We start from the raw sequence: 15,883 nt of genomic DNA, 5'->3' as shown, positions 1-15,883 counted from the left end.
ACAAGAAAAAGAAGGTAGCAGGGAGAGGTAAGAGGTCAGCTAGACAAAGCTAAACTTTACCATCAGCCTGATCCCGGAAAACAGCGTTATCATCGGCAAAACATCTTGTGCCTGAAATGTTACCATAGTCAAATATTGGCCCCTCCAGCAAAGTCACAATATCCATCCGATTGACTTTGGTCAGCACTGCAGTTAAGGCATCCGCTGAGGAAGAAGAGACATTAAAACAGTAAAACAGGAATTTGAGCAAATGTAATTATGCAGACGTTTGGATTAGTCATAGCGAAACCAATTTTTAAGCAAATATATTTTAGAGCATCTGGATGATTTTTCAAAAGAAAAGAGAAAACAAAAAAGAAAGCAGAAAACCTCAGTGAGGGGCGATAATAAGGAATGACAATATATGACTTTACCAGACAATATAAAGTACCCTGAGGCAACTATTGTTGTGATTTGGTGCTATATAAAAAAAACTGAATTGAAGTGAATTGAATTGAAAAATTGAAAAGAACTTTCAGGAGTAAATCAACAGCAGAATGACTGAAAAAGAATGGAAACAAAAACAAGAGTAAGTAAAAAGAAAGATGTATAGACATAAAAAATAATCTTACTTGTGGCGTTTTTCCCTTCCCGACTGACCCATTTCTTAAGAAGCATGAAGCTCTGTGCTGTCAGAGAGTTCGGGTTCTCTAGTCTAATGTGATTGATCTCATCCACTGTGAAGTTCATCTCCCGAGCCAGCTCTGTTCAGACACAAAAACCAAGTCTAACATGAATACTCAAACTTCAGTGTTTTTCTTTTGCACTATCCATAAACAAATTGTCCATCATTTTATGTACAGTGGAAACATAAATACAAATACACAATAAAAATGATTAAAAAAATCCTGTTGTTTAAAAAAAAAAAAGTTTTTAGCATTAACTGATCCATCACTTTATTTAAAATTATTTAAAATTCCTCTCCTTTTTAAGGCTTTTAAACCTGGTATCTTAACGCTACATTATAACAGCGTATAGTATCAGAGGCTCTGGGTGACAGTCAGCCTGAAGGTGGCAGTAAATAACAAGGCTCGGGGGCTTGAGAAATAAATAAAGCAGTGGTTATAACCTGTCCAACTGAGTCCCAAGTGATCTGCAACTATAGCCATGCGCAAGTCCGTTCGCTCACAAGGACTTTGGGGACCTGGCAAGATAGAAGACATTGATTCATTAATACCAATAACATTTTTCTACACTTACACGCTAATGTAAAAGAAAAATACATGTGTATAATTTTCCTTTCCTGGCCACTTATTAGTCATGATTATCAGCATTAGTTACAGCTGTGATACAAATATTTTGATTACTATGGCTACCATATTACTGGAATCATTTCCACAAGATGGCAAGGAAAGGATATTTCATACTAGAGACGCTATGGGGAACATAAATGTGTCTACATAGTAAGTGGTTCTCTGTGACAAAACAAAGCATAACATGACTCTCAACAACAGACTTCTAAAAATCTACAGTGGAAAGGTCTATGTTAGAATCTAAAATGTTAACATGCGAAGACGCTTTTGTGTGTTCTTTGCCAACACTAGTTAGTTTAAATGACAGCTGCATGAAATAGTCTGTAAAAACAAACTACCACAATAACTCAGTAACAACCCTGCACAGACAGACAGACAGAGACAGACCAGGATTTGTAAAACAAGTGACTGGTTGTGCCAGTGACCAGTCACTACTACTGGCATGCTGACTCTAACTATGGAAGGTAAACGGGGTCAAAAGAGGAGAACAGAAGAAAGAGAATATTGCGACACGGACAATACAGTACACAGTACATCAATGAAAAAGAAATTTAAATGACAGCTACTATTCTGAAGGGAATATGTAAACACGCCACAGGCATTCCAGTCAATCCATTAAACAATCACAACGATGTCATGCAACTACAAGTGAAATATAGAAATATATAGATGTATTTTAAACATAGTGTGAAAATTTTACAAACTAGGCTTGATCTCCGCGATGGGAGGCGTTCGAGACCCTGTGAGTCCCTGACTGCCCTCCTTCCTCCCACCAGTCCGCCTACTCCTCCTGCTCCTCTCACTGCCGGAGGCCCTGTCCGTCGTCGCCACCTTTGCCCTTACGGACGCGGCCCCGGCCTCAGCCCTCGAACCTCTACCAGACCTGGATGAGCGGGAGGGCTGGGAGGGCTGGGAAGGCTGGGAGGCGTCCGACAGAGAGGTGCTCCGGGAGGTGCTGTCTTCCTCCGACTGCTCTGTCTGCGTCTTTTTCTCCTCGTCTGACAGGCGGTCCACCAACTTTAGCGTCTCCCCGCTAATGTCTTTAAAGTATTCGATGGTGCGCTTACAAAGCTCACTAGGGTTTTCCTGTCTGTCTGGTCTACATACTCCCTCAATTGCGACACTGCTGATCTGATGCCTGTCCTTCAGTGGAAGCCTTGAGGGCAACTGTATGGCTGCTCTCTCTGTGGCCAGTGCCCTCGTTGGCTGTGAGGTAACCCGAACTGAAACAACTGAGCTAGCTGTAGTAGCAGGGCTGCTCTTTTTAACATCCTTTATTGGTATCCTAGACCTGGGCTCTACTTTGGCTATGGCTGGCTCGCCTCTTTTTTTAACCTCAACTTTCACTGCTTGTTTCGGCTTCTGTTTACCTATGGCTGTTCCCTGCGTGTGAAATGACCACCCTGATGCTTTAACTGGAAGTCTTGACTTGGGCTGCTTTACTTCATTTTCTTTAACTGTTTCATTTTTCTCCTCCTGCACCTGACTACTGCTGTGTACTTCCACTCTTTCTTCTAATTCCCTACAGCAAAGCGTTTCTATCCGACTAGCTTTTTGGAGGGTGGGTTCAGAAGAGGACTGCAAATTAAACACCACACTGCCACACTGTATGTAGTTGGCCTGTACATTGGAGGACTCAAGGTTATTATTGTTGTTGCAGTTTTCAGAGGGGTAATCTCTTCTTTCTAATCTGGGCGAAGTGCGGCTGCTAGACTTGCTGTCTGTAGACTGCCCCTCTATACTAATGTATTCTGGCACCAGCTGGCCCTCAGATATCTCAGCTTTACAATCAGTGAGATCCCCTGAGTCTTTTTTCACAGTTATAGAGGCAGCTATGCCCATCTTAATAGGAGTACGTAATTTCGAATCAACCTTAGAGGCTGTGATTGTGCAAGACGAGGCAGTTTCAGCTATGGCTTCACAGATGGGGGCATCAGTACCAGCATAGCCAGTGTCACTGCGAGGCTGTGCAGGACTGCATTTTGCTGTAGTTGCTGCTGGTGTTGTTGGTGTAGTGCTGCTGTCTGTGGTAGTATCTATAACCTTCACCTTTCCATCTACAGTGGCCCTCTCCCCTGTTTTTGATTGAGAGGAAAGTACCCCCAGGATCTTGCCCCCTCGCCCCTTTTCCCCTGTTTTAGGGTCAGAGGAATGCTCACCAATCTGGAAAAACTGAAGCCTCTCTTCAACAAAGTCCCGCTTGCTCATGTCAATAGCACCACTGCGGGTCATCTCAAACATCTTCCCTTCGTGGAAAGGGAAAGGGTTAGGCTCACTAGTCGGTGTGCTCTCATCAGTTGGTGTTCGAGCAGGGGTTGTGTCAGGAGTTGTAGCCTGTGAGTCCTCCACTGATAAGCCGTAGGGTTTTGGGTCATCATCTTTTGATTTGGACTCAAAAACCCCTTCATTATCAACCCCTTTTGTGGACCAGGGGTCAAAGTCCAGACCTTTGGTGGCCACTGTTTTAAAGGGTGAATTCAGCTCCTCTTCAAGTTGATAGCCAAAGTAGTTTTCTCCAAAGCCCTGTCTATCTGGATGTCTTCCTTCAAGGGTGTAATCTTTTTCATCCCCACTACTTTGCAGAGAAGATGCACTGATTTTAGTCTTTCCATCTCCCCCTTCCTCACATTTCTCTTCCTCTATCACTTCAAGCTTGGACTGGCTAAATGCACCCGCTGTTTTTCCATCATTAGACAGACTAGATGTTTTTGGATCTTCACTCAGTCCATCATCCTCATCCTGAAGGTCATACCCATCTAAAGAGTCAATTTCAGTTGCATCTGTGTCATGAGAGAACTCAGCAGTGGTCGCTATTGAGCAGTCAGTGATTGACTGATCATTGCCATTTTGCTCAAAATCAGCCTCCTCTCCCTTTACTACACCATTAATCCCAGAGTCCTTATCTCCATTTTTCTCAGATTTTTTGGGTTTTGGACGTTTCTCTCCTTCTTCCTTCATTTTAAATGTATACTTTTTGAGTGGGATGGGATGAAACACGGACTCATCATCGCTAGAGTCACTGTTATCAGCTCCAGGGGGAATAGGGGATGGAGGCTGGACCCTGATGACTGGCTCAGCTAAGAGGTGTCTATCATGTTCCTCTTGCAGGTTAACCTCCATCATCTCTGTCTCTGAGGAAGAAGCACATGAACCCCTTTTCTCTGGATTGGACTGTTCTGCTTCTATAGGAGGAGGTGGTGGAAACTCTATATAAGCCACTCTTTTGTCCTTTGACCTTTGTCTCTCTCCATCCTGCTTTTTATTCTCTGGGGAAGCTGGCTTAGGTTTTTCCTTTGAGGGCTCTTTGTAGATGAAGGTCTTTCCTTCTTCCTCCTCAGACTCCTCTGGGATAGGACTTGGCATGCCAGGCATGAAGCCTATCACAGAGTCTGGCGTTCTGGAGGTCAGGCTCATTTCCTCTGAGCTGGGAGTCTCAGGGGTAACAGGACTTTTCCCAGAGCTTTCCATGAAAGTCACTTGTTCTAGAGTGTCATCTTCTGGACTTCCTTGAGGCGATGGCAACTGCTTTTGTTTGACAGAGTAAAATGCACCCCTGGTTTCATGCACTGTCCTACTCTCATGGCTTACTATCTTTTTGTATGTTCCCAGCTGACCCGAAGCTGTCTCTTTCTCATACTGCTTTCCTACTTGGATGCTGACATAAACAGGCAAGGGCTTAATATCTTTAAAACCCTCAGTTACAACTACAGGAGTTACTTGATCCAAATATTCTACTTGGTCACTATCAACACCATTACACACTACATTTGACTGGCTACCCTCTGATGAATCTGTGGATTTTCCTAATGATGATCCACGGGTAGACTTGTTGGATTCAGAGCTACTGTGTACCCGATTTCGAGCTGAACTATGAGACCCTGCCCTCTCAAATGGTTCAATAGGGGTATCAGATTTTAAAGGGGGAGATTTCTGATTTTCTGAGAAATTAGATGGCTTTCTTACAGGAATTTGTGATTCCGAGTTTTTTTTTAGACTATCGTTGCTGGTTGGACTTTCTCGGACAACAAATTCTGTGTAGATTATTTTTTTTGTTGTTTCTTGTCTTTGGGAATCACTATTATTGCTGCCTTTCATAGAATCATGGATTAATGAATTAGATAGTTTGGGAGATTGAGGTTTATAGTTTCCATACCCCTGGTTCTCCCATGTTCTGAATAACTTGCTCTCTTCTTGATTTTTTCCACTAGTCTCATGCTTGGGTGAGAACTTATTTGTTTCACTCTCTTGACAACTCCTCTGATTTCCCACACCATCTCCTGTTTTTGGGACACCTGAACCAGCAAATACCTGGTAAACAGGAAGCTTACTTTCCTGGAGCTTTCTGATAGGGGGATTTGAATTCTGGACACCCTGAGGATTCCGATCTTGCCTTTGAGCCTCTTGCTCAAACTTTAGCCTCACTGCACTGACTTTGGAGGAAGACATCTGAAAAGGTTTAGGGCTTTCACCTGTAGTTACCTGTGATTTACCATCACCTTGTCTTCTTGAGTCGGAATCACAATACTGTAACAATACTCTCCTTTCTGGACTGCTTGGTAAACTGGCACATTTCCTGTCACTGGAGGTGAACCTGCCTCGAAGCCTTTCCCTGCTCCACTCTTCCCCACTAGTCCCACTCCTATAAGCTGATCTTTCTGGACTGCTGTGTGTAGAGCTGGGCCCTGACCGTGATTCTCTGAAGTCTGGTCTACGAGATTTCTTCTCTGGAGATGACAACTCATCATTGAGCTGTTCTGTTTTATCACGGAAGAACTGAGACACCTCACTTAGCTTTTCCTCTGCCTCTTTTACAGTTCTGTCCACCCTGTCCTCATATATAAGCTGTTCTCTCTCTTTATTCTGCGTGTCATCTGACACACGCATCCAAACAGACTGCTTGGGGCTACCAGGCTCAGATGAATATTGCAAAAGTGTCAGTTTGTCAAAGTTGTCATCAACATTGGCCATCCGTCCAGATTTATCAAAGACGTTTCTTGTTGACCTAAAGACATACTCTGTCCTTGGCCCAACTGATCTACCCTCACTGTGACTGCTTCTATCTGGTGAGCAGAAGCGAGACCTATCTCTCAAATACTCTTCTGTGTCAGAATGAGATTGGTCAAATTTCTCAGAGAGTAGCATTTTCTCTGCAAAATTGTAAGACTCCCCTCTAAGCTCTGATGACTCATCCTCATTGTACTCAACAGACTGTTGGCTAAGTAGCTTTAGAGTTTTGTAAGAGTCATCTGTCATGAGCTGGGCTGAATTAGGGCGACTGTCTTCTTCCTGGGACATGGGTGTGTTCACTCTTGGGGAGTCAAGGTACACTGGGAGAGACTCCTCGGTCTCTTCCTCATCTTGTCTATTCCCTGGATAGTAGTACATTTCCTTCTCTGCATGGTTTTTTGTCTCTCTGATGATGACTTCTGTTGGTTCTGTTTTATTGCCCTTTTCAATATGAACCTCAATTATTCTTTCAACTTTAGGCTTGGAGTTGAGATCCTCGAGGACTCTCTGAGATGTTTCCTCATTGTTTGACTTGTGTTCAAACAGTCCAGCCAGCTCTCTAGAAGGGTCTTTGCCTGACTGAAATGCCTTCATTATGTCATGCACAGACATCGTCTCCTCACACCTCTCAGATGCTGATTCTTTCCCAGGTGGTTTGTGGTACACCATCCTGGTGGTGGTAGTGATATGAGTTTCCTCCTTTACCCTCATCCCTTTCCCCATGGGATCTTCGTCAGGGCTGACTTTAATTGAATAGCATTTATTCTGGTCTGCAGTTGACGTAGTTTGATTTTGATGCCCTTTAGCATCTGAATCAATATATCTTACTGGGTGAGCATCCTCCATTGCAGGTTGTTTGTTGTCCTCTGGAGACTCATAACTCCTGATGACATGGACAACCTCAGTTCTAGTCTCAGTGATCACTGGTGGAACTGGGATATCCTGAAAAAGGGCTTTGGGGCCCATGCCTTCGGCACTTTGAGGGGCAGAGGGTGTTCTTTCACTTCTGGTCTCAAAGCCACTGTCTGAGAGAGGGCTTTTATCTTGTTCATGTGAGATATCATCAGGGGATTCTAGCACAGTATCTGCTCCAAAAAGCGTATCAGCTATTTTACTGATCTCCTTGTCAGAAGAAGAAGACCTCATGTTTGTTGGAGGCATTTTGAGCTTATGCTCCTGAACTGCTATGGTGGGTTTTAAAACACGTTTCTGCTTCTCTTTCCCATCTTCTTCTCTTTTGCCCTCATCTGCTTTATGCTTTGTATCATACATTTTGGAGAAAGAGCTGCTGCCCACATCAGTGGCCAGGTAGTCAACCACTTTGGACAGATTGAAATCTCGATCAGGAATTGTTTTCGATTTGGCTTGAGGGACCACTGTCTCATATCTTGGAGGATAGCTCCAGTTGCTTGGCGGTTGTTCAACTTGTACTTTCGAGAAATGTATGTCATCCAATGAATCCCTGGTCAGGGAAACCCTACCATCCTTCACACCATCTTTAGTGAGGATTTCACTGACTTTTACCAAGTCTTGCTTTACTTTCTCCACAATCCGATATGGCTCCTCATCTTCTATCTTAGCCTCTCTGGGAGAATCAGACTGAAATCCTTTATTTGCTATGGAATTTGGGTCTGTCTGCAAAATGGCTGACATTCGAATCAAGTCCTCCTTCATTTCAGCTACGTCCTTCAGAATCTCTTGACTAGATGACAGTGGTGATGTGGTATTTGACTTGAGGCCAGCAGAAAAGGGAGCTTTGATAGGGGAAAGCGTTTTGGCAAAGGAAGACTGCAACTGAGCATTTACCTCAACTGGCACAGTCTTCCTTGGGGATAGAAGAGCAGCAGCTGACTTTGACACCTCAGGTAACTTTTTAAACTGGTGTTCTGGCAGCACATTAATAACAGAGTACACTGGAACAGTCATTGTACTAGACGTTACAGCAGTGGTAACATTAGTGGGGGATCTTAGTGAGGGATACAGGGAATTAGAAGCTGATGATCTAATGGACTGATATGAGGAAGACGCAGAAGAAGACATGGACTTCAGGGTGCCATAGCCTGCAGAGCAAGAATTGAATGTTTTTTCAACTTCATCAAATGCTGCATTGACACTTGTGGTTGCAGCATTGGTGGTTGCTTGTATCCTTTCTTGCAGACTGCTGGAGAGAAGAGATGTTGGGGATGAAGAACGGTACTGTGTGGGCGAGACACTTCCATTAATCAAAGCTGCAGCACTTGGGGAGGAGTTGGATTTCAGTGGTGATGAAAGGGACGAAAACAGGTTTCTTGCAGGGCTTGTGACATCAGAGGCAAAGGAACGCACAGAAGAGAGACCAGGTACAGTTTTTATAGGTGATGAGGATGATGCAGTGCCACTAGATCCTCCCATAACAGTCTTATATGGCAGGGATGAACTGAACATACTCAGAGAAGATTTGGGAGAGCTTGGTGGGGTCATGCCCATAGATGATCTTTCAAGAAGAGTGCTCCCTCTTTCAGGGACAGTTAAAGGGGAGGTTCTAGCAGACAATGCTGCCAATCCTTTCATAGACAGAGGATCTGGGGCACTTTTGCCCGGTGAAGAAAGGGGACTGGGGCTGACCTGGACGGGGTACTGAGCTTGCTGGACTACCGTTTTTATAGGAGAGGAGATGGTTCTGTAAGATCGGATGGGAGAGGCTATGTCACTAACTGACTTTACAGAAGAGGCAGGTGATCCAGGGATGTTTGTCTTGATGGGGGAGGCAGAGTTGATGGACCAGACAGACTTTAATGGAGAGGCAGAGGGCGTGTTGGATGACGAACTGGAGAGGGAGCCAAACCCAGACTTGGCTTGGCCAGGGACGGCGACAGGAACAGGCGACCACGCCTGATAAGGTCTCGTTGAAAAGACAGGTTTGTGAGGGTAGCTAGAAGGCTGTGTTCTCGGCGAGCTTCGATCAGTTGTTTCTTCAACAGTAATTTAAACCAAAAGCAATAAGGAAGTAAAAATAAAATCCAACATAAAATAATTTGAAATAAAACATAAAAACCAGAAAGAGAAATTTGAGTCAGTCAGAAAGGGCATTACTCTCAAAGGCATAATTTTACACTTGAAATGTAAAAGGCCCATATTACAATGATGATGAGCAATGAGAATAAATACACTCAAAAGAGAATGGATCTTGGAAAAAATAAACAAAACAAACAAAAAACAAAAACAAAAATGCTTGATATGATAGATGTGACAAAAAGGTCATGATAACCAAAAATATGCAATTCCATTGACTTTTGATATGCTTAATCTATTTGCTCCTAACAACACTGCCTTTTACTGTGTATCTTTGATTAAAAGGTCTTTCTCTTTTCATTTAGTACATTTTCAATGCCAGGTGACCCCACAAGTGTATATTATTAATAAAAAAATATCACCTTAATATTTTGGTCACAACTTAAAATAAAATATGAGGTTGCACTTTACAAAAAAATGTGACCTGCAATGAAAGATTTATTTAAATGGTCACAATTTTATCTCTAGCTAAGTATACTATTAAATAATCCTAACACTTTTCACAAAATTGTCAGAAAGACAAGTTTAGACATATTAAAATAAAGCAAAGATAGTGGATCGAGAAGAAAGAGCTCCGGCCCTAAAACATAATATCTGTGAGAAAAGGTATTCCAAGATTTAATTAAAGGAAAAAAAATTGTTTTTAAATCAAATCTTGTGCTCTAAAAGAGTCACTGTGGGGGGAAGAAAGTTCATGTAAAGTGCAACCTATTTCATGTTAATATACACAGCCGCACGCAATCATAAAGCCAATAAAAGAGTGAAATGGCTGCTGAAAGAATGAGAACAATTCAAAATAATATTTTTATTCAACATGAATTAAAACATTTCTGTTCAAATGATACACGAACAGACATTGACACCAGTGACAATAACATAGCAGTCAAAACAGGGAGACATTTTGTCAACATGGGGTGGGTAAGCAAAGCATGACACACAGGAAACCATGCAAATGTTTGCAGAATGAAAGATGATAAAAGAGTATGTGTTGGGTGGTAGGAATAAATGCTCGATGGACATGTTTTGTCAGGGTTCTATATTATATGTAAATGAGAGGTAGAAATATGTAAACTATATCATGGGACCTTTCAGACACTAAAACTGATTAAAATAACATAAATATCTGAAACCAATTAAAAATTTCACGTAGGTAAAAATGGGAAACTCACTCGCTGCTGGGTCGGTCAAATAGCTGTAGCGCTTACGCAAAGCTAAGGAGGCAAAGGTATGACGTCGCTCTGGCTTTTCAGTCTGAAACAAACAAAAAAGAACAAAAGATGCTTCAACATAAAAATGAAGTAAAATGTGCTTGAAACTAACAGAAATAAATATTTTTGTTAACTTGTTAATTTAGAAGTTATAGTGCAAGGAAATAAACCTGCTTTTTTAGTCTACCAGTGCATGCTGTTAGTACTTGCACAGGGAGGCACTACAGTTATGTGTCTTCAAAAAACTGTAAACGATATATGATTTGCATGTAATCCCTGCACTAGTAATTGGTGCAACTTACAGTTAAGTATGGTATATTGAATAAATTTCTTCTCATCTTCACATCATGGTAAATCTTAAAACGTCAATAATAATAACTGTGTCAGTGTTGGTATCAATAGGTTCTCCAAATGTTCATATTTAACAAATATGCATTTCATGATTTAAAATCTAATCTGATGCCAATTTTTAGTGTAAAAGCAATAACTAGTGTGAAATGTAGCCTTTGTAAAGAGTTGGGTAACTCACAAAAGTGAGTGCAGTGTGTTTATTCTTTGCAGACAAACAGCCTAAGTTTTTGAAACTATGACTACAGTTTTTTGCAAATCCTAATGAACTTGTTTGCCGAACCTTAACTATTCCAATATCACACTCTTGTTGAAATAAACGTTTATTGTTGGAATCCTCTTCCATAAATGTTTTGCCATGCAATGGAGAGAGTTAGTACTATTGTTACAGAAAAGCCAAGGAAAAGGACAAAAAATACGAGAAACCCCAATACAAAAAACCAACGACTAAGGCTACGTCCACACGTACCCGGGTATTTTTGAAAACTGAGATTTTTCTATGCGTTTGCACCTTTCGTCCACATGTAAACGGCGTTTTCGGTCACTGAAAACGGAGATTTTTAAAAACGCCTGCCAGGGTGGATATTTTTGAAAACTCCGTTTTTGCATTTACGTGTGGATGAGGAAAACGGAGAAAATGCAGCGTCAAAGGTGTGCGCCTTTCTTGATGTCACACTGTGCGCCACGTTAATGTTTCGGTGAAATGAATTTCTACAATGGAGGTAGACTGTTACTGTTAATTTTACTGTCTGCAGTGTTTAAATGCTTACACATACACACACAGTTATTGTCCCTCCACACATACGACTCGGTTCTGCTTCTATGCCCCAGCTTTGTTTACCATCTCCCACCGAGGATTCTAGACTTCTGATTGGCCAACATTTCTACACAGTTAGGAATATATCGCCACCTGTTGCTTTGGCATGTTCCTAGCAGCATTTTCCATCATTTTTTCGTTTACGTGTGGACGGGATTATTTTATAAAACGAAAACGGAAAATCTCCGTTTTCAAAAATGCCCGTGTACGTGTGGACGTAGCCTAAGTGGACAAATAATAAAAGTTAGGGTTACATGTCTGGCTGACAAAATATACCAAAGTCTCTATATGTTTATAGTAATGACGAAGTCCTGTTTAACATGTATGAAAAATAAGATAGTGATGAAAAACAAGCCGAGATGTTATACAGCAACTGGCTCCACTGGACTTGGGATGGAGACAACGATAAATAAATCCTTGCAGATTAAAACAATTGCCATTTCCACTCATGCACTGCAGGGTCAGGATTGACACGGCTGTGTAAAAACGTGCGCTCAGAAGCATCTTCCACATTTAGGTACAGAACTGAGGTAAGGTATTTGCAAAACGCATATTTACAACGTTCTCTGCAGTAAAGCCAACAGAAAGGACGACAAAGAAGAAGCGGCTTCGTGTGATGATGAAGAATTTGTTTACCTCATCATCAGGATCAGACTCCATATCCTGTGGTATTCCAAGATGCATTGCAGGAGAGGAGAGAGATGACACAATGGAGAGCAGGGACGTTATAGTGAGCGGGAGGTGAAAATAAAACTCAGGGGATGAAAATGGAGCAGCAAAAACAACAAAAAGCATCAAAAATCTATGGGATTAATAAATACACACAGCAAAATAAACAAAAGCAAAAGCAAAGGAAATACAGTTTCTTGTGATCAATCAACACCACAACAAACAAACAAAGTATTGTTTTGTTGTTTTTTTGGCATAATTTTTATGTACCCACAGAGAGCCAGGCACTAAAGCAAAGCATGATGTGCATGTGTGGCTGCAATGTGTACGTTGTGGGGTCTTATGACTGGCACAGGCTTTAACATTAATAAAAGACACAAGGAGCAGGCAGTCACTTCTAGACCAGGTGAGCTTCAAAGATTTCTCTTGGTCTCGGGAGGACAGTGTTTGTTGTTCTTCAACTGGTTCATTTACATGTAGATGATATGACGTGGCCTAAAACAATCAACAGTTTAATCATGGAAATCGTACCTTCTTGTGGGTTGGCAGTGTGATATTCAAATTGCATATGGCAGTCTGTGGAAGGCCTTTTGTGGTCTTTGGCTCTCTCAGGAAGGAGAGGCGCCCACATGGTTCTTGGCCCATGTCTCTGATCTGCAGAAGACAGTAAACACTTGTTCAACAAAACCTAATGTCAATAAAAAAAATGCATTTCTTCTTAATTCCAGGAGTAATTATCATTGCACCTTAACCTAGGGCTGTGCGATATGACCAAAATCTCATATCCCGATATTAAGACATCTATCGTCCGATAACGATATAAATCACAAAAATGTAACATTTTCTGTAAATTCTGTGAATCTCGGGCAGCTCGACTTGCGTGAAGTGTTTCCAGCTGGGCATTGTGTACCTGGAGTCGCGTGTTTTAACCGATGCATGAAACTATACATTTTAGACATAAGTTGTAACGGCCACCGTTTTCTTTGTGAGTATTTATTACACGGCGTGCTGCGGGGAAAAGCCTGTTCTAACATTTGAGTCTAAGGTTTATTTTTTAGCACCTGACGGCTCTTTTTTGCTTCTCATCCGTAAACACTCTGCATCTTTCACGTGATTCCGTTTATTTTGAAAAGTCTCAACAGGATCTTGAGCTTTATTGTGAAAGGTTTATGTGGAACAAGCGGACACACGGTGGTTTTACCGTCGTTGTTGCTAACGACAACGCATAAAAACAAACGCTTGTCTGTCTGTAGTGTGGTTATATTAAATGTAAGAGAAAGAGAGAACTTTAAGAAATTAATATAGCCACCACAGTGACCATCAAAACGATGAAAAAATATTGCAGTAAACAGTTTATTTTGCAACACCACGAAACAAACGATAGCATAAAATGAAACGATAGACGTTTTTATATCGTCATCCAATATATATCGTTATATCGAACAGCCCTACCTCAACCTATTGCAGTGTTTTTATATACAAGTAAAGATATAACAGGGAAAAATATAATCCACTTATAAGCATGTACATGTACATAAGCATGTGCAGAACATGAGATAATTAATGCAGACTCAAGGAAAGGAGAGCTGTTACTGAAATGCACCTGTATAAAGGAGGCTACAGTAAATGCTAACAGAGAGTGTGACAGGAAGAACACATCCTATACCTTTACGTTGAAAGGAAGTCTGTTTTCCTTGAAGGAGAAGAAGTTAAATACCAGCTGCTGCCCGCTTTTGGCAAGAGGGGAAAGATTGCCATAACAATCCACGTAGATCGGTTTGCCCTCAAGAACCTACAGAAATCCATTATCCAAAAATATAGAATCACAGCACATTGTTTTATTTTATCTGTCAGTGCAGTTTTTATTAGACTCTCTTACTGCAGAACATTTGTTTGCATCCCACCTCAATATCTTTGCTGCGGGCCACCTCCTCAAAGTTCTCCTGCTGCTCGAGGGTCTTGTCCACTTTGTCGTCCGTCATGCAGAAGCAGCGCAGCCGAGCCTCAACAGCATCATTCATCTTGGCGAACACCACAAATTTGGCCAGGTACGGCACGCAGATCAGCTCCCGGTATAACTGAGACGCTAGACTCACCGTCTCAGGAATCTGGTGACAGTCTGCGAGCCAAAACCTGAGGGGGAAAGATCCGAGGCGACACAAAAAGTAAATAAATAAAGCAATTTTGTATGAATCTTCTCACAGGTGTGTAACAGTCATTCTAAATAATAATCTAAGTGATCAAACAAATGTGGCTATTTCTCTGAAGGATGCAAAAAGACACATATTTGTGCAGTAATCTAATTATAGAGTACCAAAGGGTGCTCTGTTAGTATCAGGCTACACACTCACCGCATGATTTAAATCAAGTTAGGATGGAAAATCATGACTTTGCGTGATGTAACTGAAAGGTTCACTTGCTGAGGTCAGTTTAACAGCATACCTCAACAATCTGTGGTTTACTGACTTTGCACCACACAGTTAAATGTGTAACTGAGTGTAACTCTATCAGAGGGGAACTCGGGATTCTGTCAACTAACTGGTTGCATTTTTGAGCTTTTATCTCGTGGTATATTTGGGCATTCACTGCCGACTTCTGCAAATACACTGTCAATATTTTGAAGCTCACAACAATGTTTTCTGGAAGAGAGTTAAACTCTCTTGGGTTACTTGTTGGGACTTCCACTGAGGTGAGACTAGACCTGCAACTAACTGCTTTTATTATCAAGGTCTCCAGAAAATATAAAATATACACTGATATTTGATATTGATAAATATACACTGAACCAACCATACTTTAACCTACTACCTTTATTATTGATACATCTAGTCATTATTATTTATTATTAATAAAGAAAGTTACACCTGTTTCTAGGGCTCAATGTACTATATTCTCCCTCCACAAATGTAACAGTTTCACTCCATAATTAGTCCAATTAATCAAAATTGAAAGATTTAGATCATTCAAGTCAGAGGTATAACACGGGCGCCATTTGTTTGCCTGTCTGTTTGTCAGCAAGATCATTTCATGACGATTGACTGACAGCTTGGGCATCGGTATATTTATATATGCAGTGGTCCAGTTCTGATTTGCCGTGTGTATAACATACGAGTGTGTCTCACCTGGCCGAAACATTTGTGGTGAAGGAAACGCAGTCAGTTACAAAGGACAGTGGTGTGGTTCCTGTGATGTCCTCCCACTGCGCAGGGGAGGTTCCTCCTGCATTAAAAACAGGGACAAAAATTTAGCTCACTGCCTTTTCAGCATGGGCAGTTTTTAGCTTACGTAATCGCTGTTCTTTTATCTTCTTAGCTCTGCATTTTTTTACTATCATAGTAGAACTGATCAGACTATTCGACTCATAATGATTTGTACAGTGCTGTGCAAAAGTCTAAAGCTACTCCTTATGTTTATTATTTCATTTTGTATATATTCCTCGAAAAATGGAAAATAGGTGTACTGACATGTGAAAACGTAAATGGAAACAAAGT

The 15,883-nt window shown here is 41.4% G+C and overlaps 1 protein-coding gene across 14 annotated transcripts in view; it reads right to left on the bottom strand.

Moving 5' to 3' along the window:
• LOC113034723 (ankyrin-3-like) overlaps nt 1-15,883 on the bottom strand; it is a 93,100-nt gene that overhangs the window by 11,600 nt on the left and 65,617 nt on the right. For 13 of the 14 annotated variants that reach the window (XM_080288255.1, XM_080288256.1, XM_080288260.1 and 10 more), the window contains 9 exons: nt 15,515-15,611; nt 14,297-14,525; nt 14,059-14,184; nt 12,924-13,046; nt 12,360-12,386; nt 10,520-10,601; nt 1,109-1,183; nt 612-743; nt 61-204 (listed from right to left, as the gene is read on the bottom strand). In XM_080288255.1, the coding sequence (XP_080144381.1) occupies nt 61-204; nt 612-743; nt 1,109-1,183; nt 10,520-10,601; nt 12,360-12,386; nt 12,924-13,046; nt 14,059-14,184; nt 14,297-14,525; nt 15,515-15,611 (1,035 nt within the window). Of the gene's footprint in view, nt 1-60; nt 205-611; nt 744-1,108; nt 1,184-1,996; nt 9,251-10,519; nt 10,602-12,359; nt 12,387-12,923; nt 13,047-14,058; nt 14,185-14,296; nt 14,526-15,514; nt 15,612-15,883 lie in introns of all 14 variants that reach the window. The other variant, XM_026189653.2, reaches the window with a different exon arrangement.

The sequence above is a fragment of the Astatotilapia calliptera genome, chromosome 13 (assembly GCF_964374335.1).
Source record: "Astatotilapia calliptera chromosome 13, fAstCal68.1, whole genome shotgun sequence".
Taxonomy (NCBI): Eukaryota; Metazoa; Chordata; class Actinopteri; order Cichliformes; family Cichlidae; genus Astatotilapia; species Astatotilapia calliptera.
Note: the sequence above shows the minus strand (reverse complement) of the source record. Positions and strands in the feature narration are given on the sequence as shown.